The sequence below is a fragment of the Bubalus bubalis genome, chromosome 11, assembly GCF_019923935.1.
Source record: "Bubalus bubalis isolate 160015118507 breed Murrah chromosome 11, NDDB_SH_1, whole genome shotgun sequence".
Classification (NCBI taxonomy): domain Eukaryota; kingdom Metazoa; phylum Chordata; class Mammalia; order Artiodactyla; family Bovidae; genus Bubalus; species Bubalus bubalis.
The window spans coordinates 26,632,418-26,658,378 of record NC_059167.1 but is presented as its reverse complement, the minus strand read 5'-3'; the positions used below and the strand labels follow the sequence as shown (position 1 = coordinate 26,658,378).

The following is a 25,961-nucleotide window of genomic DNA, read 5'->3' as shown; positions in this document are numbered from 1 at the left end:
GCTTTCAGCAACACTAATTCTCAGTACTTTAATTCAGGGTGATGCTTTACATACATTACTCCTTAAGAATCCTCAAACACCGATCATTTGGGTATCTTCAAACGACTTCCACATCAAAAACCTTGATTTCCACGGTTGCACCACTCACGCCACGCCACGCCACCCCACCCCACACCCCGCCCCAATCAATTTAGTCCCAGCCTGGATTTTTTTTTTGTTTCTCCAACCTGGATTTAAACTTCATTTCGTGCTATCAAACTTGGGAACAAAGGGAGTTTCCCTATGGAACTGAATCTAGTTTTTCTAATTAAAAACAAAGCCAGTGACGTGGCTTGCTTCTCGGTGGGAAGGCACGAAGAACTGACTCCTAAGCAAGAAACCCTCGGGCAGCTTCGCAGTGAGAGGCCAGCGCGCCACCGCTGCCCGGGGTGTAGGCAGAGGCGGGAGCTACGGCCACCAGCCGCAGCGGCGTAGGAAGCAGGGTCCCGCCCCCGGCCCCGGCCCCGCCCCCAGTCACGGTTTCCAGGCGACGCTCTGAAGCGGCCAGCGGGAGACCATGAGTCGTGTTCCGGAGTTTTATTCGAGGCGGCAGCGGTTGTACGCGCAGTCTGCCCTGTCGGATGTAAGTGCAGCTTCGGCCGACCCCACCCCGCGGCGGGTGGAAGGACGACCCTGCGGCCCCCGCCCACCTCCGGCGCCCGACGGGGCTCGGTGGCTGGGCCGCGGCGCCTACACTGCCTCAGCCGCGGCCTTGCCCTCCGCGCTCCCCGGGCGGCGCCGCCGTAGCCTGGGGCGAGCCGCACTCGACGCGAGACCTGGGCAAAGTGGTCTGCGAAAACCAGATGATGGAGGTGTGTTCAGCAAACGGTCAGAATTGAATTCCGGCTCCCCACGCTGATATCCAGATGTAGGAAAGTTCCACCTCACCACCTCTGATGGGTTGTCTGCAAAATAAGAAACCCTCGGAGGAAGCAGTCCTGCTCGGTCCGGCTGGGATCCCCGGAGAGGAAAGGCTCCGAGCTGGTAGCTACTCAGCCTTGGAGAGTGCGAACCTGTAGTAAAGTTTAAGGCTCTGTAGCGTTAAAGAGCAACTAGTGAGAATTATTGTTAAAAGTTCATTATGACATGTTGATTTTAAATTGAACCTTTAATTATTTTTGCTGCAATCATTTCATTTTACAGCAATTGGGATTGCGATTAGGGACGTGGTACTGGAAAGATGAAACCAAAACACTTGAATTCAGAAGGTAAATTTTAACAAAATTTTATTATATTATAGCTTTTAGGGAAATTACATGTTTGTGTAAAAAAAAAAAAAAATTCAAGCAATACAGAAGAGTACAAAGAATAAAATGAATGTCTCCTGAAATCTCAGCATCTAGAGATAACTATTTTGGCAGCCTTCCAGATATCACTTTCTGATGACATTTATCAGCTGCTTCCTATGTACCAGAAACTGTGCTAATCAGTTTATCAACCCTTTGAAACAGCTGCATGTTAATCCACTTTTACATATGAAGAAACTGATGTCAAAGGGCTAAGAAGTTTGAGGAAAGCTAACAGACTTGGCCATATCACACAGCTCAGAGGTGACTAAGATGTTTTAAATCTACGTCTACTTGGTTAACACTCTATATTATTAACTACTTTATAAAATTGCTTTTTTGAGTTATAGAAATAGAGTTTTACATTAATGAGACCATGTTATACCTGCTGCAATAGACAGTAAATTTTACAAGGTAAAATTATTAGATTAGAGGAAAGAAAGAAAGTGAGAGTCACGTCTGACTCTTTGTGACCCAGACCAGAATACTGGAGTGGGTAGCCTTTCCCTTCTCCAGGGGATCTTATCTTCCCAATCCAAGGATCAAAGCCAGGTTTCCCACATTTCAGGTGGATTCTTTACCAGCTGAGCCACAGGGGAAGCCCAAGAATACTGGAGTGGGTAGCCTATCCCTTCTCCAGCAGATCTTTCCTACCCAGGAATTGAACCAGGTCCTCCTGCATTGCAGGCAGATTCTTTACCAACTGAGCTACTAGGGAAGATTAGAACGTTTTAATTCTCCACTGGGAAAATATTGACTCTGTTAAGTGTTTTGCTAAACTAACAAGACTAGCCACCATCTGCTATGCACCTGTTATGTCCCAGATATTTGCATATTTTTCTGATTCTTAAAACAGCCTTGAAAAGTGAGTGTTAATATCTCCTCTCCACTACATAGATGAAGAAACATGGCTCAGGGAGATGAGGCAATTAAGCCAAAGCCACACAGCCAGAACAGCAGAACTGACATTTCGAACCAAGATTTATCTGATGCCAAAGTCCTTTCCACTTTAAACAGCATCTCCCTCCTATAGACTGTAAGCCCTCAGTGGCAGGAACTGTCTTAGTCATCTTCACATCCCTGAAACCGTCTCCAGAATTTCACAGAGTAGGCACTCACCAAATGTTTACTGAACAAGCGCATACTGTACTGAGGACATGGGGGCTGTGGGAGGGAATTTGGAGTGTCATGTACCCAGATAATCTGCTTTGCAAACTAACAGCTTGATCTCAGGAGTGGTCAAGTTCTAGCACATCAATTTAAGACCTTGGAGATTTCTTCCATGATTTTGGTCTCCCTCCACCTAGGGTAGGTAGGTCACCTTTTACACCCACTAGCCAACAGGAGTTCACAGACATCTAGGTACTCTCAGATTCAGGTCAAGAGAAGATGACCCCTTTTCCTCTCCCCCACCTTGCAGTTCCTGGAATCTTTCCTGGATGAATGACACTGGGACTCTTAACTTTCAGAGAAGTAGTGCCCTATTCACAAGCAGAGTGTCTGACCTTTGCAGATTATACCCTGAGGAGGATAACTGTATCAGAATATAGCAGTATACCCATTACCTCCATGCATGAAATGACACAGTAATGGGCAGGGAAAGGATGGTCATTATTTCTTAAGAAAAAGACCATGGAGAGTGGTTTGGAGGGAGACCTGGGTTCAAATCCTGGTTCTGCTACTAATTTGGTGGTCATAATTTGTCAAGTTACTTAGCCTTGTTAATTGTAAGTTCCCTTATTCAGAAAATTAAATAATAATGGCTTCTGAGGAGTAAATGAGGGCATTGCATAGTTCATCAGCTTGCATGTCCATTTTTTTCTTATTTGTTAAAGAGGGAATACCGTGGAGACTTCCCTGGCTGTCCAGTGGTTAAGACTTCACCTTCCAATGCAGGAGCATGGGTTCAATCCCGGGTCAGGGAGCTAAGATACCACATGCCTCAGGGCCAAAAATCCAAACATAAAACAGAAGCAATATTTTAACAAATTCAATAAAGACTTTTAAAATGGTCCACATCAAAGGATCTTTTACAGAAAGGAATACCTTTATTCACAGGTGAGTTGGCCCACAAGACATGCATCTCTCTGACAGTGTCTATAGTTCTATCATTTCATGTTTCAGGTGCCTTCTTCTTCCAGCTGAGAGAGAATCAGCCCCTGTCTGAGTCTTTGCTAAGGTCATGGACTCCCCTGAGGACGCACAGGAAACTACACCTCCAGAAGCCTTGGACTTATTTTTCAACATAGCTTAAGAAAAGACTCTAGTAACCCCTGAAGAGCTCTAATGGTGTGGAAGCCAAGAGTGGTCCAACCCTCTGCATCTTAGTGATGAGTTCTAGGAGAAAATATGACTGTTTTTTCTCATTTGTTTCAGGGCAAAGGAAAAATGACATGATTGTTCTAGAAATATCAGGAAAGCACATCAACACAACGTGGTCTAAATAGGTTGCCAGATTGAAGGAGGGACTATGAAGATTGGAAGAAAGTATAGATCTAGGTCAGAATGTGGTTTAGGAGCCAATCAGAGGTGCAATTTAAGGGACAATTTTCAATTTTTACTAGTGCTGCTGCTTAGTGATTCCAAAAGCACTGTGAGCATAGGCTGCTTTCAGAGCTATGGCAGGACACTCACAAGGAGGAATCCATCTCACCATCTGAACCAGAGGATGACTTTAGTCAAGTTAAAAGCCACTCAGACAAGTGTGGGAAGGTGTTACATGTCCAGAGGTCATAAAAATAAAGATGAAGGTTTAGCAGTAAATGTCAGACTGTTGGCTAAGGGCATGCACTGCCACAAGTTTCAAATGCTGAGACACGGTCAGCCTCTCTGAGCCTTAGTTCTCCATCAGTAAAATGACATCCATCTACTGGATGATCTTTTTGATGTCCTCTAACCCCAAATTCTATGATCTTATGCCTTTATAATTCTAAGTTCACTTGACTTAGTTCACAGACCTGATCTGTAAGATCCCAAACGTGTCCTTTTCCTTACCATAAGGCTCTCTCATCTCCAGTTTAACTCAGGGAAACTAACAGGGGAAGAAATGTTGAATTGTAGGGATGGATCTGAAACAAGGTTAGGAGAGAAGCAGTTTCATTTGACATTAACTGAGATTGGGTGTTTCTGTATTCTCTCATCTCCTAGAGAAGAGAAACCATGGAAAGGGCTGGTGACCTGAAATTTCTTTAGCCTGGGGGGAGAGTTAACAGCCAATGGCTTATAAGTGCCCCAAACACTTTGATGGTCCAAGGGAAAACTGAAAACAGCTTTGTGTTCTTGTTTAAGGTGGTTATATTAATATCAATGCTGCACATTAGATATCCAGCAAGCAGAATGGACTTCACAGAGCTGTTAGAAAACGTCTGAATGTTTAGAGGAATTGACCATCTTGTTAAAGACTATCTAAATGGTCTGTCAATAGAATGTACTGACCACATACTGTTTCTTCCTCTATACCTCTATCAACATTTTTTAAGGTATGCAGGTAATATATCAATACATTCTTTTTATTCTTGGAGGAGGAAATGGCAGTCTACTCCAGTATTCTTGCCTGGGAAATCCCATGGACAGAGGAGCCTAAAAGGCTACAGTCCAAAGGGTCACAAAGAGTCAGACATGACAGCATGCACACGACACAAATTCTTGTTATTACAAAAAAAAAACTTCAAATAATACAAAAGCATACAGCTGGGGAAGATAGCTCCCTTCATCACCGTACCGCCTCTCTGTCCTATCCGATCCCCATCTCTCTCTGGAGACGGCCACTATCACCATTTGGTATCCTTTCACTTCTTTTTTTCTCAGTGTTTCAGCACACCCTCCCCCTAAATACCCAATCCATGGAGACCAGTGATAAGAAGAGGACAAGAAAGAATGAAAAGTTCAGGAATCATCCACTAACCAACTTGGTGTCAATGTTCTGAACAAAAGAAAAAAATCATTCCCTTGAGGTGACATATCTAAAAGTATATATATGCTTTTAGATTCTAACCTAGTTTTCAATCTGAATATTGCCAGGATGCTGGCAAAAACTCCTGGAAGAAGAAAGTACCAAACTGATTAACTTTATTATTCCCATGGCAGGTATTTCTCTAAAATTATGACTTTGTGGGCAACCAATGCCAGAAAAAATGTAAAGGAAGTTGTTTCAAAACTTATGTTGACAAGGAGATGATAAGAGTGTATGTGCATGCTTAGAGAATGATTAAAGTCGGGGGGAAAGTGCTGCTATCTACTATATCTACACTTAACAAAGAGACCTGTAACCGTGGGCAGAGATTAAACTTCTAGGTCATGTTATCAGTGTGGCGTTATTTCAGGCAGAAAAATAAACATCATAATCCACAGTGGCTGCCAAACTAATGTATTTGGTAGACACCACAATTCTCTTATAAAATGCACTCTTTATAAGGCAGGAACCGCATCCTACTGGTCTTTAAAACACTTTTTTCTGTTTTCCTATTAAGCATTTCCTAATAATCCTGAGAATCTGTGCATTGACTGTAATCAGAGAATGGTTTTTTTTTAATTTATTTTTTTAATTGAAGGATAATTGCTTTACAGAATTTTGTTGTTTTCTGTGAAACCTCAACATGAATCAGCCATAGGTATACATATACCCCATCCCTTTTGAACCTCCCTCCCATCTCCCACCCCATCCCACCCCTCTTGGTTGATACAGAGCCCCTGTTTGAGTTTCCTGAGCCATACAGCAAATTCCCATTGGCTATCTATTTTACATATGGTAACGTAAGTTTCCATGTTACTCTTTCCATACATCTCACCCTCTTCTCCCCTCTCCCCATGTTTGTAAGTCTATTCTCTGTGTTTCTCCACTACTGCCCTATAAATAAATTTTTCAGTACCATTTTTCTAGATTCCGTGTATGTGTGTTAGAATACAATATTTATCTTTTTCTTTCTGACTCACTTCACTCTATATAATAGGTTCTAGGTTCATCCACCTCATCAGAACTGACTCAAATGTATTCTTTTTTATGGCTGAGTAATATTCCATTATATATATATACCACAACTTCTTTATCCATTCATCTGTTGATGGACATCTAGGTTGCTTCCATGTTCTAGCTATTGTAAATAGTGCTGCAATGAACAATGGGATACATGTATCTTTTTCAATTTTGGTTTCCTCAGGGTATATGCCTAGGAGTGGGATTGCTGGGTCATATGGTGGTTTTATTTCTAGTTTTTTAAGGAATCTTCATACTGTCTTCCATAGTGGCTGTATCAATTTACATTCCCACCAACAGTGCAAGAGCATTCCTTTTTTTCCACACCCTCTCCAGCATTTATTGTTTGTAGACTTTTTGATGATGGCCATTCTAACCAGTGTGAGGTGATATCTCATTGTGGTTTTGATTTGCATTTCTCTGATTATGAGCAATGTTGAGCATCTTTTCATGTCTTTGTTAGCCATTTGTATGTCTTCTTTGGAGAAATGTCTGTTTAGGTCTTTTTCCCACTTTTTGATTGGGTTGTTTGCTTTTCTGGCATTGAGTAGTATGAGCTGCTTGTATATTTTGGAAATTAATCCTTTGTCAGTTGTGTCATTTGCTATTATTTTCTCCCATTCTGAGGGTTGTCTTTTCACCTTGCTTATAGTTTCCTTTGCTGTGCAAAAGCTTATAAGTTTAATCAGGTCCCACTTATTTTGCTTTTGCTTTTACTTCCATTATTCTAGGAGGTGGGTCATAGAGGATCTTGCTTTGATTTATGTCATTGAGTGTTCTGCCTATGTTTTCCTCTAAGAGTTTTATAGTTTCTGGTCTTACATTTAGGTCTTTAATCCATTTTGAGTTTATCTTTGTGTATGATGTTAGGAAGTGTTCTAATTTCATTCTTTTACATGTAGCTGTCCAGTGTCCCCAGCATCATCTATCAAAGGGGCTGTCTTTACCCCATTGTATGTTCTTGCCTCCTTTGTCAAAAATAAGGTACCCGTAGGCGCATAGGTTTATTTCTGGGCTTTCTATCTTGTTCCTTTGGTCTATATTTCTGTTTGTGTGCCAGTATCATACTGTCTGGATGACTGTAGCTTTGTGGTATAACCTGAAGTCAGGAAAGTTGATTCTTCCAGCTCCATTCTTCTTTCTCCAGACTGCTTTGGCTATTTGGGGTCTTTTGTGTTTCCATATGAATTGCTAAATTTTTTGTTCTAGTTCTGTGAAAAATGCCATTGGTAATTTGATAAGGATTACATTGAATCTGTAGATTGCATTTGGTAGTATAGTCATTTTCACAATATTGAGTCTTCCTAGCCAGGAACATGGAATATCTCTCCATCTGTTTATGTCATCTTTGATTTCTTTCATCCATGTCTTATAGTTTTCTGTGTACAATTCTTTTGTCTCCTTAGGTAAGTTTATTCCTAGATATTTAATTCTTTCTGTTGCAATGGTGAATGGGATTGATTCCTTAATTTCTGTTTCTGATTTTTCATTGTTATTATATAGAAATCCAAATGATTTCTGTGTATTGATTTTGTATCCTGCAACTTTGCTAAAATCACTGATTAGCTCAAGTAATTTTCTGATACTATCTTTAGGGTTTTCTATGTACAGTATCATGTCATCTGCAAACAGTGAGAGCTTTACTTCTTCTTTTCCGATCTGGATTCCTTTTATTTCTTTTTCTTCTCTGATTGCTGTAGCTAGGACTTCCAGAACTATGTTGAATAATAGTAGTGAAAGTGGACACTCTTGTCAGACAACACTTATTTTTGATATTACAATAATGCCTGACACAGAGTATGGCCTCAGTATATATTTATTGTTGCTTAATTGTGGTCCATTGTTTGTTAGGCCCATTACTGGTCAATAATGCTTGTACACAAGCTAAAGAATCTAAGAAACCCTGAGTTAAGTAAAGGGTCCTGAAACCTTAGAGATAATCAAGCTTTTAGAAGAGTTCACAGCGATGACAACTGAGTCCTGCTCGGGAGGCAGGACTGCCTGGTGGATAAGCACATGGCTCTGTAGCTAGAGAACTGGCCCCGGTTCTGGCTCTGGCACTTGCCAAGTGATCTTGGTCAGTTTACTTAATCTCTTTCTAAACTTCAGTCTTTCTCATAATGGAAGAATTGTGACAGTAGCAATATTTTCCTCATAGAGTTGCTGTGAGGATTGAATGAGATCATACTTCAAAGCACTTTGCATCTAACAAGTACTCAGTAAATCAAAAAAATCCTTCCAAATCAATCACAAGCCTTCTATTTCTTGTGAAGTTACAGCTGGATTTTCAGATGAAATGATTTGTTTATGGTGGTATTCTGGGGGCTAGTGATATGTAGATGCTGAATACAAAGTCCAATCTTTTCATCTTTTCCTAGGTGGTTGTTCCACATGTGAATACATGGATTAAGTGTGGATGTACCTCCGATTCTCTCCAGGACACTCACAATATGTATCAGTCCTAAGGTTCCATGAGCTGTGGCAATGCTCTGATTAGTTTCTCCCAAGAAAAGATTAAGTTCCTAATTTTCTCATTTCTATTACAGTTTTACACCTGCAGTGGAATTCAAGGAAAGAGGAAAGAAAGGCAAAGCAGTTCACTTTGTTGAAATTGATGGTCCGGCTTCAGACAGGTAGCTTAACTACCACCATGGCAGTGTTGCTAATAGCGCCTCTTAGCAGAATGGCTTAAGCCTCTACAAACTCTTAAGAAAATATCACTCCCATCATCTTAAGTTGAAATGCAAATACACATTAAGGAAAGAAGATGCACTATTTCACAATTATGATGGGAGCTAGTCATCCCAATAGTGTATTCTTGTGATAATTTGGCTACAAATGAATTTTCAGCTTCTTATACTTTTAAAATGAATTGAAAATGATAGATATGCCAAAAACAGATGAGCTAAATGTTCTGTTTTGGGTGAAATTGGTATTTTCATTTTATGTCAGGCAGTATGCATTCCTCCTATCCCTAGCATAGTATATATAATGTTTAATAAAATATATTCCAAAATGATCCTACATTAAATGAAACCCACATATAACACTCAGGGTCTTCTTACTTTATAGTAAATACTCTCTGTGCCTCAGGATAGATTAAATACAACTAAAACCTTTCAAAGTACTACTAAAGGGCTTCCCTGGGGATTCAGTGGTAAAGAATCCACCTGCTGTGCAGGAGATTCAAGTTCCATCCCTGATCCGGGAAGATCCCATATGCTGTGGAGCAACTAGGCCCATGTGCCACGGCTGTTGAGCCTGTGTTCTAGAGCCTGGGAGCCATATCTACTGAGCCCATGTGCTGCAACCGCTGAAGCTCACATGCCCTAGCCTATGGTCCCCAACAAAAGAAGCCATGGCAGTGAGAAACCTGCTCGCTGCAACTAGAGAGTAGCCCCTGCTCTGTGCAACCAGAAAAACCCTGCAGCAACAAGGACCCAGAATAGCCAAAAATTAAAAAAAAATTTTTTAAAGCACTACTAGAGACTGTCATATCCCCTAACAGGTTGACAGATAAAAGGTTTGCCCTAAGAGACGATAAGTCACCCAGAGGCTTAGAGAAACGGAGTCAGCAAGGCAACGTTACACTCCATGATGTTAAATGTGAGTAACTGTGTCATCATCCTTACATGTGTTCCCTGGTGTCAGCCTCTAATGCAGCAGTTCATCCCTCTTTCAACTGTCCATCTTCTCTCCCTTCAGTTGTGGCTTTGCTTTTGCTACAAGATACTGAGATGCCGCGTATCTGTTCCTTTACAACATTTATGAGGTATGTAATGCTTTGTGAGACATTTTAGATCCTTTATCTTTTATTTTGAAGTCATTCCATCTGATAAATGATGAAAAATCTAAGTTTAGGAGAAAGAGCTGGCTCTGTGCTAGCCATCCTCCTTTGAAACAGAATTCTGTTTCAAAGACTGAGACCACAGGGAGAAAAAGTCAGGTCACAGGAGCCCAAAATAAAGTCAAGGAGTTTGGAGAGCATATTGTCAGAGTTCCAATGAGTATACACTGTGTGTATGTTAGTTAAAGGGTATGCTCACTTACTGAAGATCAGTGTTCTCCACTAGTTGTGTCTGGCAGCCCCAAGTACTAGGTGTGTGACTCTGGCAGAGCTTCTTGTCCTTCCTAAGGGTCAGTTTGCTCAGATACAAGTTTGGAAGTCCTGCTGTCGCAGGTGGCTGTTCGTGGAAGGTGCTCCACGTGACAGCTGCACTTGGACCGCTCAGTGGAAGATGCGTATCCTGAACTGTGGGAGCGCCCTCAGATTCCCTCAGCGTTCAGCGAAGACCATTTATGGAAAACATCTGAGAGTCTCTGCCTGATGCTTTATTCTATGGCAGGAGCACACTCAGCCAGACTACAGGGCAAGCTTGGGGCACTAGGGAGTCAGCGTCCCAGAAGCAGCCTCCAGTCAGTGATGGGCTGGAGGGAGAGTTGGCAGATAAATAGCCCACCTTCCACCTGTCAGGATAACTTTGAGTTTTCTATACTGCCTTCCAGAGTCCCCCATGGGACCGAACTACACAGTGATAATGAACTTGTTAGCACCCCTTTTCTATCTCACCTCTCTGCTCCCTTACTGATGTTTACTCTGATCATTTCCAAGTAAACTACTTACTCTCACATCTGTCTCATGGCACATTTCTGAGAGAACCCAGCCTAGGACAGGTAATTATTAATATCGTGGAAAAAAAGTCTGCACTGCTCATCTTCATCTTGCTCTCAAGGTATGTTTAAGGAAAGCATGCCACAGTAAACATTTCCATCTGGGGCTAGAAAGGAAGCAGCAAAAATTGTAAGAATATTTGGAAAGAAAACAAAGGCTTTTAGTTTTAAAACAAATGATGTAGGACTGTAAATCAATGCAATCTTTTTGGAGAGCAAAACTTATGAAACTTTAATGTACAGATATTCTGTGTCCTAGCATTTTCACTTCTAGGAAGTTACTCAAAAATGTGGCTATAAGAATGAGTACTGCAGCAATGTCTATAATATTTTTAAAAAACCTAAATATCCATCGGTACAGGATTAAATTATGAGCCACAGAATACTTTATCCAGCTGTTTAAAAAAAATGAGAAAAATCTATACATGGTATCATGGAAAGAGGTCCATCCTACACAGATAAGTGACAGAAGCACGTTGCAAAGACTTGTGTATACAGCATTGTCCCATTTGTTACCAAAAAAATTAAGGCATATATTCATGCATATGTATGTGTGTTGGTAGGGGAGGACCTTATATGTGATTGTCTGTGGTCTAGAAAGGTTAGGATGGATTCATGCCAAACTCTTAACAGTGGGTACCATTAAGGAGTAGGATGGTGACAAAAGAGTGAGGGGAGAGCCTTTTTACCTCATACGTTTGTATACATTTTTTGAACAACAAAGTTACCTATAGTATAAAAACTTTTAAAAAATGAAAACTAACTGATAAGGAAAATTGTAATTGAATTGTGACCTCCTAAAAAGTTTTGTTTACAAAAGTCAGATTTCTTATATCTTCCAACAGTTATAGTAGGTAGAATTTTAAATGTAAACTAGTTGTGTGATGGGTATGCTGACATGTGTTTCTACTTATTCTTGTGTTGTGTGCCTATGTATTTTTTTTATGACTAGCTTCATGATTGAAATACGTTGTCATTATTTTCTTTTAATCTCCTCATAGGAATAAGAATCTTGACAATTTCCTTATGGCATTGTTGTACTACTTATATTATTACTTGGAAAAAATCTCACAGGAAAAGAAACCCAAAAGCTATATGGTGTAAGTAGAATTTTTAAAAAATTTATTTATTTATTTCTGGCTGAGCCTCGGGACTTTCAGGATGTTAGTTCCCCACCAGGGATTGAACCCAGGGCTCTGGCAGTGAAAACACCAGTCCTAACCACTGGACCACAAGGAAATTCCCCATAGTGCACTTTAAAGCTTTATCACTGCCAGTATTAGAACTAAATTTTGTGTAGGCTAAAGAGATGATGGAAATTGAGAAATCTTGGATTATTAAGATAAAATGTTTATTTAATGTTTCTCTTATAAGATAAAAAATAAAATGTTTATTATTATTAAACATTTTACAGGGAGGAGTTCTTCAGTTTTAACGCTCACTGAATACTTCAGATGGGTATTCTGTTAATGAAATATTCCAAATAATATAGACCAGCAATGCCCAATAGAAGAGTATGCTCAACTTTTGAGAGCTATGTATGTAATTTAAACTTTTCTGATAGCTGTGTTTTTAAATTGCAAAAAGATACAGGTGAAATTAATTTTAACAAGGTATTTTATTTAATCCAATGACTCAAAAATATTGTCATTCCAACTTGTAGTCAATGTTAGGAAGTTATTAATAAAATACTTTACTTTTATTTAGCAAGTTTTTGAAATAAGGTCTATTTTATAATATTCCTCAATTCAGAGGAATTGAGGAATAGGTGAGCACTAGCTGCTCAAAGTGCTCAGCAGCTACATGTGGCTCACAGCCATATTGAACAATGTGGATATAGATATTATTTCTGTTTTTCATGCTTACAAAGTTCTTGCTAAAGGGTTTGTAAGCATCTAATTTAAAAAAACTAAGAATTAAAAAAAATTAATAGGTATGACCCAAATGATATTCCACATCACAGAAGAAAACAAGATTTCATAGGCTACATATGAAGAATTTAATCACTTTAGGTGGAGGTGGCTCAGAGCTATACAGGGCAAGAATCTGGGAACTCAGCGTCCCAAGTGGAACAATGCCTCTCAGGCATGGTGACCTTTGCAAGCCATGAAACTTTCCCAGTGCCTTCCCCAGTACATGTGGAACCAACCCAATGATTTAGCTCTTAGGAATGCTGGATAAGAGTCATCAGTTTGTTGCTGTGGAATGTTTTCAAAATGCAAAATCCTTGCACATAAACAAGCAGCCTGAGAAACATTTTGTGGACAGATGAATGTATTGGGATAGCAGTTTTCTAAGGAACCAAATAAATAATTCAAACTTTGCTGCTCCAGTAAAGCCATTATAATATGCAACATCCACCAGAGCAGCCAGAGATCATGAAGTGTTTCTATGGTAGCAGAGGGGCTCAAGCCAGCTGTGGGCTCAGAAACTTTGAGGAGTCTTACTGTTTCCAAAGAGAATTTATTAGACTTTGGTAGCATATTAGCTTTTATTTTGTATAGTGTTTTCAAATTCTGCAGGTTATTGCTACTCAAGCCAGAGACATTGTTTCAGTTCTTAATCTATAAGAATAAATAACAGAGAAGAAAAGTTTCTTAGTTATTTTTGAAATGTACTAAAATTACCCAGTAATATTTGGTTGGGGTTTCCCTGTGGCTCAGATGATAAAGAATCTGCCTGCAGTGCAGGAGACCTGGGTTCAATCCCTGGGTTGGGAAGATCCCCTGGAGAAAGGAATGGCTGCCTACTCCAGTATTGTTGCCTGAAGAATTCCATGGACAAAGGAGTCTGGGGGGGCTACAGTCCATGGGGCTGCAAAGAGTCAGACACAACTGAGCGACTAACACTCACTTTTTTTTTCAGTGATATTTGTATATTTTCATAGAAGGAATCAGTTACAGAATGACTGAAAAATTCAAGCCTTAAAAGTAATGGTTCTGTGGTGTGTTCTAAAACAGCATGACTTCATTTTCAAGTCTCCATTAGTTGATTGGTTTATTTATTATAATAGAAACAAATTGAGATATCTGGGCATAACTTAAAAATTAATTTCAGTCAAAATAATGAGGTCTAACATAGAGATAATAGTAGCACTCATTTTCAGTTATTGTCCAAATTAGATAAGATAATGCATTTTATCCTAACCTAGTGGTTGGCACTTGGAAGGAAAGCCTATAACCTGTGAGAGGAGAGCAGGAAGAGATATAGAAAGATATCAAAGGTACACTTTGATGATCTTAGATGACTAAAAGACCTCATTCCAGAAGAAGAAGCCTTATCCCCATTTTACAGATGATGAAGCTAAGGCTCAGAGAGTTTAAATAGCTGGCTGGAGGTTACCTGCCAAGTTAGTGGTGGAGCTAAGACTAGAACACACGTCTCTTTAACTCTACAGTCTATGTCTGTGGGGTATGCTCTCATCCCTTACTAGTCAGATTGGCTTTCTGTTGCTAAGGTTATCCATTTTTAATTAGGACTTATAGCTTCCAATGCTAATGCTGCTAAGTTGCTTCAGTCGTGTCCGACTCTGTGCGACCCCATAGACGGCAGCCCACCAGGCTCCCCCGTCCCTGGGATTCTCCAGGCAAGAACACTGGAGTGGGTTGCTGCCGGGGTCCAGCCCCGGCTGATCCAGGGTATTCGAAGCGGGGACGGCGTCGGCGACTTATTTAATTATTTATTCATCAAAGATATAAAAAGTAATAGAATAAGGATAGCTCAGTGAGGAAATTCAGTGGAGAAAAGCGGCTGAAATAAGGATAGCTCAGTAGGAAAATTCAGTGGAGAAAAGAAGCTGAGTGGCTTGGTTTACGCGGAAAATCAATATAACCCGTGACACCAGGTTAGCTCTGACCACGGAGGCCGCAGGCGCCCTCTCGAATAGCGGAAGGTGCCCCATCTTAGACACCTTCTCGAGTGGGTCTTAGAAGCCCAGGCAAATAAATGGTCGCAGAGGACATCCGCGCTCCAGATGGACACTCAGCTAGAAGTTAAAGGGAAGAATGACATGGGGAGACCAAGTTTCAGTGAACAAGGCCCGCACTTTATTTTCCAAAGTAGTTTTTATACCTTAAGTTGTGCATAGAGGATAATGGGGGAAGGGGTAGAGTCATGCAGCAAGCCAGGCTTTTTTCCTGTAAACTTATCATATGCAAAAGTTCAGGTGATTGACATCATCTTCTGGCCCGGAGGCCTGTTAACATTTTAAGAAACTTATCTTTCTCTAAAGGTGATTATTCCAAAGTCAGGCACCAGCCTTCCAAAAAGCATTGGACAAAGCTGCATTTTACATTTCTATACACCCATTATATCAATCAATACACTGCCAAGGACACAGTAGGTAAGGAGTATGGAGACTTAGCAGCAAACATTGGCCCAACAAGTGAAAAACCCTTCACCAATACAATTTCTAATCAATCTTTTAACTACTCAAAGGAATCTGTGTTTAGGCAGTTTAGAACATCTCCTGCCTCTCACAGTTGGGAGGCTCTGAACAATCACATGTGGCCGGAAAAACCCATTCAGGCAGGCTAGAGGATTTTCAAAGGAGTTTGTAGGTTGAAACACTGTCACATCCAAAAATTATTAACTGGAGCTGTAAGCTAACTCTCTTTTCAGAGAGAGGTAGTGGGGGACAGCCCCCCGTAAAGTCAGAGGTGTAGGTGAAAGCACAAAGCAGAAAGTAGGCAGACTCTGGTTTTGGGGGTAGATGCTCGAGAATTTCCAGGGGGACTCCTGAGGCTCGATCCCGCCTTTGCGTATGCTGAGCCTCCTTCCTCATGACCTTTGTCATGGGCGGAGTGCCTCACGCTGGCTCCTGGCAGTGATAGGATTCCAGTTGAGCTATTACAGATCCTCACTCAATATGCAATATGCCGGCTCCCGGCAGGTTGCCATTTCCTTCTCCAATGCATGAAAGAGAAAAGTGAAAGTGAAGTCGCTCAGTCATGTCCGATTCTTAGCGGCCCCATGGACTGCAGCCTACCAGGCTCCTCTGTCCATGGATTTTCCATAGCTTCCAAACAAAGGTTCAACTATGTATGGAGTTTTAAACATCATAAGTATTTTCAAGTTGTTACAAGCTTCATAATTATAATTTTTAATGGTGGCATAACGCTCCATCAAGCCACTGTATGTTAGTGACTTATAGATCTGCCTGTTAAGAAGCAATGTCGTATAGTGATAACAGGACAGACTTTGGTGCCTGGCTTAAATCCCACAGGGACTCACATGTTAGATCCTTGTCAAGTTCTTAAACAGTAACTGGCTGTGTTACAGCCTGTATTACTATTCCTATTATCCCTGTATTTTATATATTTTTGGAGTCTCCAGGTTTTCTGATAGACATAAATAATTGCATTGATATCTTCATGTATTACAGTTCTCCCCTAACTTTGGATGATTTTTTTAAAAAGAAATTTCCAGGAGAGATTGTTGGATCAAAACTTACGACCAATTGTATGGCACTTGAAATTATTACCAAAATTTTTTCCAGAGGATTATACCTGGGTTTGTTTTAAATGCCAGGCTCTACCCAGACTTAATGAAACCAAAATCTGAAAGAGAAGTTGGCATTGGGAATTTGGACGTCTAGCAATTACCCCAGGTGAAATTTTTTACACTTATTAAGACTTGAGAACCATTTGCCTAAACATTTCAAACCATTTCTTCTTTGTTGTTGTTTGGTTTGCTTTGTTTTCAGCAGCAAAAGGAGAGATTAACTATTGGCAGATCTGGCAAAGTAGAGGTGAAGGCTGAAGGTGGTGCTTCTGAAGGAAACAGGGAGGCCGGAAACAGTGATGGTCATTGGGGTGCTTGTGGGAGAGTGTGTGTTGGGTTATATGATATTTGGGCATTTAAAGTTGGAACCCACTTTTATCTATTGCAGAAGCTCATGTTATTCTGATGACTCACAGGCCTTCTCACCATGTGTGATAAAGTTTTGTGCTTGGAGACATCTATATTATCCTTAAACCCACTCCCTTTCCCCACAGCTTATCCTCCTGTGGTTAGTCTAGTGGTTAACAACAGAAGGGGCAGGATGCTATTCCTGTTGTTTGAAGTGCGTTTCATCTGGTTTAAATCTTTCTGAAAACAAAAGGGCAGGAAACAAGACAGTGCCACTTCGCTTTTCAGTAGCAATCATTGGAATATATCGTTGGCAATGTTGTTTCCTACTATATTGTACTGTGAAGCTTCTAAAATTAGGCTTCAGACATGCTGTAACCTAAAAACAGATTGTCTTTTAGAAAGTGCATTTGCAATTCAATTGGATGGGGCTGTGTTTTACAGGCAAGCAGGGAGGTGATTGTAATTGATGCCAAAGTTCCCAGAGTAGTTCCTCACTATTGCCTTTTTAGCAAACAAAGAACTGAGGGTGGGCAAACGTTGAGTAGTTCAAACATTGAGCCCCCAAACGTAGTAGTAACCTCGGAAAACCCTCAGGGCGCTAAGGTGGAAAAAAGTCTCCATGGCTGTTATACCAAAACAGCAGGAAAGTGGGCTGCTCACTGCCTCAGAAACTAGGATAGGGAATTTGTTAGTTGAGCTGTTCTCAATTAGGACTGTCTGTGTATAAAATTAAGGGTACATCAGTTCAGTTCAGTCACTCAGTCGTGTCCGACCCTTTGCGACCCCATGGACTGCAGCAAGCCAGGCCTCCCTGTCCATCACCAACTCCCGGAGTTTACTCAAACTCATATCCATTGAGTCCGTGATGCCACCTGAGTCTGTGATGCCACCCAACCATCTCATCCTCTGTCAACCCCTTCTCCTCCCGCCCTCAATCTTTCCCAGCATCAGGATCTTTTCAAATGAGTCTGCTCTTGGCATCAGGTGGCCAAAGTATTAGAGTTCAGTTCTTCCAATGAACACTCAGGACTCTCAAGAGTACATGGCACAATATATAAAGAATCTTTAAAAAATGAATACTCAGGACTTCCCTGATGGTACACTGGATAGGAATCCGCCTGTCAATGCAGAGGACACAGGTTTGATCCCTCATCTGGGAAGATCGCTCAGGCTGCAGAGCAACTAAGCCCATGAGCCACAACTACTGAGCCCAGGCTATAGAGCCTGTGCCCCGCAACAAGAGAGGCCACTGCAATGAGAAGCCCTCACACTGGAACGGAAGAGTAGCCCTCTGCAACTAGGGAAAGCCCGTGTTCAGCACCGAAAACTCAGCGCAACCAAAAATAAATAAATTAATAATATTTGGCATAAACTTGAGATGCTGATTACAATGATAAATGTCAAAGGACTTGGAGGACCTTCCTCTGCCCCAGCTCAAATTAAAAAAAAAGAAACGATAAGTGAGATGTGTTGACTCACTTGTGTTTCAAAATAGTTTATACTTCAGACTTTTCACTAGTTGATAAAGAAATTTACCAAATTAATACAGATTATTGTTTTTCTTTTCAGGGGCCTTGAAGAGAAGAAAGAAATGGAAATGATTATCAGTAAGTTAGAAGCAGCACAGAAATACTTGGCACAGAAGTACTGTGTCCTCATCCTGGGCTTGGGAATGCCCGATAAGCATCACATGAGCTGCGGAAAGTAAGCACCCATTTAGATCTTCACTTGTGTGTATATCCACATCCTTATGACCCTAAATTTTGACTTTCGGTGCCCTTGAGAAAGGCTTATTCTTTGTTGTACAGAATAAGTGGGCTCAACTGAGACTGTCCCAAACTCATGTGATGTCGTGTTGGAGAGAGCCAAGTGAGTCTAGGAAGAACCCCAGAATCTCAGCTGATTTTCTTTTTCTTTCTTTCAATTAAAGTTGATTTACAATGCTGTGTTAGTTTCAGGTGTGATAGATGTTTTAACAGCCTGCTACCACTTGGGTTTAAATTTCTTTCAGATTGAATAGGATTAAACATACACATTACCATACATAAAATAGAGAGCTAGTAGGAAGTTGCAGTATACACAGGGAGCGCAACCTGGTGCTCTGATGACCTAGAGGGGAGGGATGAGGAGGGATGTTCAAGAGAGAGGGGACATATGTATACTTACTGCTGATTCACGATGTTGTATGGCAGAAACCAACACAATATTATCCAGCAGTTATCTTCCAAATAAAAATTAAAGAACAGTAAAAATAAAATAAAAAAATCTCAAATTATATCAGCTTGATTAAATCATGCTTTCCTGTTGCTGCTTGGCTGCGTTGGGTGAGCAGCCGAGTGATGGGCCAGTGTTGAAGGGGTATTGGGTGTGTCCTCTGCCCTTGTGCTGCTTGCTTTTCAGAAACAGTTGTGGGTATGAGTAAGGTAGGAGTAGTAAAATGACCCTGTTTGTGAAAGGATGTAATTGTTTACCTTAGGACGACAGTTTATAATAACTAATATAATTAAAAATTTAAACTGTCATATCACAGGAAAGTTTGGAATCACAGGAGAGAAAATTGCAATCCTTAACCCAAAATCTCCCTCTCTGATTTCACAACATTACCAACATTCACAACATCACAACAGTACTAATTTCACAACAAGCTCAAGACCTGTCTCTGGTCATGGCCAGACTTTAAAAAATTTTTTAAACTTTATTGGCAGAGAACCCAGTACATAATTTCTCTCTCCCCACATTCCCCCACATTTTTCAAAATACCAATATTTGTATTGTATATACTTTTTGTGTTCCACATTTTTTTTTCTGTGAACCTTATTCTAGTATTCTGCTTATATAACCTCACCTACTACTTTGAATAGCAACTGTGGTTATTCTGTTATATAACATACCAGTGTGCTTAACCTTTCCTCTTGTGTACACTTGTGTAGTTTCAGTTTTTATGCTTACTGTTTTTACATTGAATATCTTTATATAAGTAACTTTGTTCATTTGCGCTGTTTTGTTGTTGTTGTTATTGTTCAGTCACTGAGTGATGTCTGACTCTTTGCCACCTCATGGATTGTAGCATGCCAGGTTTCTCTGTCCTCCACTGTCTCCCAGAGTTTGCTCAAATTCATGTCCATGGAGTCGGTGATGCCATCTCGCCATCTCATTCTCTGCTGGCCCCTTCTCCTTTTGCCTTCAATCTTTCCCAGCATCAGGATCTTTTCCAATGAGTCAGCTTTTCACATCAGATGGTCAAAGTATTGTAGCTTCAGTTTCAGCAACAGTCCTTCCAAGGAATATTCAGGGTTGATTTTCTTTAGGATTGACTAGTTTGATCTCCTTGCTGTCCAAGGGACCCTCCAAAGTGTTCTCCAGCACTGCAGTTCAAAAACATCAGTTCTTCAGCGCTCAGCTTTTTTTATGGTCCAACTCTCATACCAGTACATGACTACTAGAAAAACTAGCTTTGACTATGTGGACCTTTGTCAGCAAAGTGATTTCTCTGCTTTTTAATGTACTGTCTAGATTTATCAAGAATAAAGTAGCTAGGCCAAAGCAGAAACTCAGTTGTGGCTGTGTCTGGTGGTGAAAGTAAAGTCCAATACTGTAAAGAGCAATATTCCGTAGGAACTGGAATTGGAGTTGAAAGGGAAAATGTAACAAATCTAGACAGCTCCCTACTGTCTTTTCCTCTTCTTAAAAGGACACTAATCCCATTATGGGGCCACATCCTCTTGACCTCGTCTAAACTCAATTATCTCCCAAAGGCCCCATCTCCAATTATCATCACTTTGGAGGGGTTTTAAGGGCTTCAACATATGAATTAGGATAGGGGAAAGACACACTCTGTCTATAACAAGGTTAAAAAAACACATACTCTAAAAAACATTTTTAAGTACATTTTTATTACATAGTATTTTTTTATACAAACTTTTAAAAGAACTCATGTTTACAAGTGATTGCCTCAATACATTTCCTGGAGATGTTGGTCTTTCTGCCATTGTGGGCAATGTCACCTGCTTTGGAGAATAATCAGTTTTTTAGCTCACCACCCCCATTCACATAATAAATTTTATATAGGCCAAATTGCTGAACAATGGATATTGAGTAAAACAGATTATAACATGACTTTACCAGAAAAAGTTGTTAATTGGCCATGAGTGTTGATCGCGTCCTTGCATGAAGTTTATATTGCTCTTTTTGGTTGCTTTTATTTCGAGAAGACAAGGACAATGTTTTTGCCAGTTATGAGTTATGAATTGATTTTAACATATCATTCTTTAACTTAGTCCTGTTGTGAACAAGCTTCTATTCTCCTGTGTATTTTCTGACTTTTCTTTCTAATGTATACATACTTAATGTTGGACTAGAACACCTTCTACTGTTTATCTCTGGAGATAAAGATTTCAGTAGAACCAGTAATTTAGCAGCTGTTAATTTGGTGCTTTCATGATTCTTGAGAAGTAGGAGGACATGTCTTTCTGTTCTAAGTACATCTGTGAAATCCTGATATTACAAAATCTTCAGCAAAATTTTGATGAACTTGTTGAGTAAAAGCGCTCTGTGTTTTCCGGGATAGATAAGAAAGTCTCCAAATGGCACAAGCCCATAGAACTGGATCTGGTCTTTGGTTATGGCCAATTCTGGCTCCGGCCCCACTTCTGCCCTGGAAGGTACGCCTCGTCCTCTGCTCTCAGTGCAGCTGTCACCTGACCGGTGACCAAAGAGACTGGCGGTGGGGATGGCAATGGGGACAAAGGGGTTTCTTTGAAGCTCAGGTGCTTAAGTCATCTTTAAGTCCTTCTCCCCAACCCTTATCTTCAGTCACTTGCACCAAGGCCTCTTTTCCCTCCCCCAAGCACATACCTTTGAAATTTTTCTTCCCTTGTACAGAGCAGGCCTTGACCATCTTTTAAACCTAAAGGCAGCAGGGGGCCTAGTGGGAACACAGTTTTTTTTTTTCTCTCCCCAGCACAGAACCCCATATGTCTGGCTCTAGGCTTTACAACCCCTTCAGGAATGACTGAAAATATGATTTGGTTTAGAGCTAAGAGCCGCATTTAGCAGGAAGGAAAAAGAAACCATATAACAGACCATGACAGTCTCTGAGTTTACCAACAGCCTGGCTTCCCCCTCTTTCCTTTGGATTCCACCCTCACAGGCGACTGTAAGGCCTCTTTGTTGACCAGCATGGCAGCCACTTACCAGCTGTGGCTCCTGAGTGCTTGGAACGTGGCTGACCCACATGAATATGTGCTGTAAGTGTAAAATATGCACTGTACAAAAAGTTTAAAAGTGAATAAAATAACTCACTGATAATTTAAAATATTGATTACATATTGAAGTATAATATTTGGGGGTAAAATAAGTATATTATTAAAATTAATATCACCTGTTTCTTTTTACTGTGACTCCTAGAAGGTTTTAAGTCACATTTGGGGGTTGTATTATATTTCTACTGGATTACACTCTTATCAACCTGTGTCTGTTTTCTTTCTGATTCTTTTTGCATCCAATAGCCATAACCACTGTTTGAGATGTTTTTTCTTTATTTTAAACTCAGTCTCTAGTTCTTTATTTCCATTCGTACCAACACCTTGTGTGGCCTCTTCACCACCGTTCCCCTCTCCTCACCTCACCTCCCTAACATACACTTTACCAGATATATTTGGAACAGTACATTTTCTCGCTGGCTTGTTTATCCTGAATTTATACTGATTATGTATATCTTGAAATTCTATTAATTTATTTTAGTTTTTTTATGAGTCCCACTTTATTTTTTTTAATAAAGTGTAGTTAATTTACGATGTTGTGTTAATTTCTGCTGTACAAAGTGATTCAGTCACATAAACATCATTTTTCATGTTCTTTTCCATTATGGTTTCTCACAGGATATACTGATTAACCAAACACTAGGGGTTTTGATCTAGGTAACCTAGGAAGTTGAAGAAAAAGACATTGGCACTCATTCACAGTGCCTTTTTGATAGCATTTATGTGAGTAAATAGTTATGAGACCATTGGTAATAATCTGCAAAGAGGCCTTTTGAAGATAAAGGATTGCCTAGATCACTGAAATATTGAACTTCCTTTACAACCTATAGTTGTAATTTGTTTTATTTCAGGGGGAAAATATCAGATACACAAAAAGACTGGAAATTCTTTGAGGTGAGTCACTTACCTTTGGGGACTCTGCTCTTTGACATGAAATATGAAGTATAGCAATAACCAATAGTTATTTTTCGGGCACATATTTTTAGTAAATATCTTCTAAAAAGGATACTAATAAGCTGTGTGCCATTCCTTAAATCTTTGGTCTGATTTTCCTCCTGCCAAAGTGAGTACGTGTATAAGTTCCCACAGCTCTTCAGGCATGTGGAGAGAGTGGGTCATCTTGGTTTGCATTTCCTTAGCGGTGTTCCATAGACGGGAGTTTCCCATGTCATTTTTCATGGCATAGCTGTGGACTGTGATTCTTGTCTGTCTTCTGTCGTAGTCCTTTTATACATTCTGTACATACGTAGCCTGGATTGTCTTCCGACGTCAACACTTCACAGAGATTGAGGAAGAAATAGGAAGGCTCTTTCGTTCCAACATGTTCAACATTCCTCGAAGGAAGCGTGAGGATGAAGAGTCAGGAGGGGAGAAGAAGCGCATGACTTTTGTACAATTCAGGTATGACCTTTTGACTCTCCTAAGTTCAAGGACATTGCTAGAAAACAGGATCATGTGACCTAAATGTCATCCCTGCTTCTCCCTGCCAGGAGAATGATGGCAAAACGCCCAGCGATTAAAAAAGCCATTAACATGCGCTCTCCAGTCCTGTCCACTCTGCTGCCCTCTCTCAGAGAAAAAGCTCAGAATGTCTCTGAGAAAAAGTACCGTCAAATAGGCACGAAATTCCCAGCCCAGATGCAAGAGCCCAGGGAAACTCTGGACTCTTTGCACATGCCAATGTAAGTGGCCCCGGGGGAGAGGAAGGAGAGACTGAGTGTTGTGTGTCACTTCCTAGCTGGGACCCAGGAGGGCCAGGGTCTCAGAAACAGTACTTCTGCCAGAAAGTTGAACAAAGGTGGAAACACAGTCTTCCTACCATCCCTGGCTCCTGTCCACCTGTTTTCTTTCCAGATCGGCTCTTGGTATACGCATCTAGGCTAGAAAAAACTAGAAAGTTATACTAGACTTCAAACAGTTTTAATTTGGTGAAGTAAATAGCAGACTTTGTAAGACTGAGGTTTTCCCATTAGAAGAATAATCTTTGGGAAGTGTATGAAATCTTGCTAGGTGTCAAGTGTTTGGACCCATATTTAAGACTACAGTGGTGGTTCATAGAAATAGGGAAAGCTTAAAAAAAATAGGTGCATAAATCTGTGTGTGTGTGTTTATCAGTCTCAGCTTTATACACATACAAAGCACAACCATATGCCTTAGTCTTTGACCTCAGCAAAGATTCATCTATACCAATCATTCTTTCCACAGAGTTGGCATCTTGGGGGAGCCTCGATGTCAGTTCAACCCCCATACCCTTATCCCTCTTGATCCAGAAGAAAGCATGAAGTCTGGGAAACCGTCTTCCCTGATAGAAAGAAATAACATGAGGATTCAGGATACACTGGACTTAGTCATGAGAACACTGTCCTCTCAAACAACATTCCCTAAATAATCTATACATTCCACTTCTGTAGTTAAGTCTTATATTTGAAGTAAACTGCTTTGACTTAATCACTTTATATGACTAGTGTTTATTATTAAACTTTAAAACTTATCCAAATTATTTTGCTAAAAGTTCAACAGTAGACTAAAGAGTTCTAGGAAGCTTTTGAAAAGCTCATTTTCCTATATTTAATAGTTTGCTTTGTTAATTATTTACTTCCTTGGCTTTACATGACTGTGTAGAGTAATGTATTAGGACATTTGCCTTTTTATACTGCTCAATGAACAATGCAAAGAAGTAGAATAAAACAATAAAATGGGAAAGACTAGAGATCTCTTTAAGAAAATTGGATATCAAAGGAACATTTCATGCAAGGATGAGCATGATAAAGGACAAAAATGGTAAAGACTTAACAGAGGTAGAAGAGGTTAAGAAGAGATGGCAAGAATACACAGAAGAACTGTACAAAAAAGGTATTGATGACCCAGATAACCATGATGGTGTGGTCACTTACCTAGAGCCAGACATCCTGGTGTATGAAGTCAAGTGGGCCTTAGGAAGCATTACTACTAATAAAGCTAGTGGAAGTGATGGAATTCCAGCTGAGCTATTTAAAATACTAAAAGATGATGCTGTTAAAGTGCTGCACTCAATATGTCAGCAAATTTAGAAAACTCAGCACTGGCCGCAGGACTGGAAAATGTCGGTTTTCTTCCCAATTCTAAAGAAGGGCAGTGTTAAAAAATGTTCAGAAGTGAAAGTCACTTAGTAATGTCCGACTCTTTGTGACCCCATGGACTGTAGCCTGCCAGGCTCCCCGTCCAGGGAGTTCTCCAAGCAAGAATGCTGGAGTGACTTGCCATTCCCTTCTTCAGGGGATCTTCTCAACCTGGGGATCGAACCTGGGTCTCCTACATTGGAGGTAGATTCTTTACCATCTGAGCCACCAAACCACCAGACAACCGGGTTCACTTCCTATGCTAGTAAAGTGAAAGAAAGTGAAAGTCGCTCAGTCGTGTCCAACTCTTTGCCACCCCATGAACTGTACAGTATATGGAATTCTCCAGGCCAGAATACTGGAATGGGTAGCCTTTCCCTTCTCCAGGGAATCTTCCCAACCCAGGGATTGAACCCAGGTCTCCTGCATTGCAGGTGGATTCTTTACCAGCTGAGCCAACAAGGGAAGTCCAAGAATACTGGAGTGGGTAGTCTATCGCTTCTCCAGGGGATCTTCCCAATCCAGGAATTGAACTGGGGTCTCCTGCATTGCTGGTGGGTTCTTTACCGACTGAGCTACCAGGGAAGCCCCATGCTGGTAAGGTTATAGTCAACATCCTTCAGGCTAGACTTCAGTAGTACTTGAATGGAGAACTTCCAGATGTACAAGCTGGGTTTAGAAAAGGCAAAGGAACCAGAGATCAAATTGCCAACTTTCGTTGGATCATAGAGAAAGCAAGGGAATTCCCCAGAAACATTTACTTCTGCTCCATTGACTACAC

General features: G+C 40.6%; 1 protein-coding gene across 5 annotated transcripts; it reads left to right on the top strand.

The window, feature by feature from the left end:
- The first annotated feature begins 249 nt into the window (after window positions 1–249).
- Window positions 250–24,538, top strand: PPP1R36 (protein phosphatase 1 regulatory subunit 36). Of its 5 annotated transcripts, none has more exons than XM_006072136.3 (11): window positions 271–622; window positions 1,183–1,247; window positions 8,844–8,930; window positions 9,806–9,903; window positions 10,003–10,069; window positions 11,970–12,068; window positions 18,391–18,525; window positions 22,934–22,976; window positions 23,305–23,483; window positions 23,573–23,764; window positions 24,288–24,538. In XM_006072136.3, exons 1-11 carry the CDS (start codon window positions 557–559, stop codon window positions 24,469–24,471), a joined length of 1,215 nt encoding a protein of 404 aa, XP_006072198.3. In that variant the 5' UTR covers window positions 271–556; the 3' UTR covers window positions 24,472–24,538. The 5 variants fall into 5 exon arrangements, with proteins under 5 accessions (XP_044780786.1, XP_044780784.1, XP_006072198.3 ...); XM_044924848.1 differs by having other exon boundaries at window positions 274–851; XM_044924851.1 differs by lacking the exon at window positions 23,573–23,764 and having other exon boundaries at window positions 250–622.
- The last annotated feature ends 1,423 nt before the right edge of the window (window positions 24,539–25,961 follow it).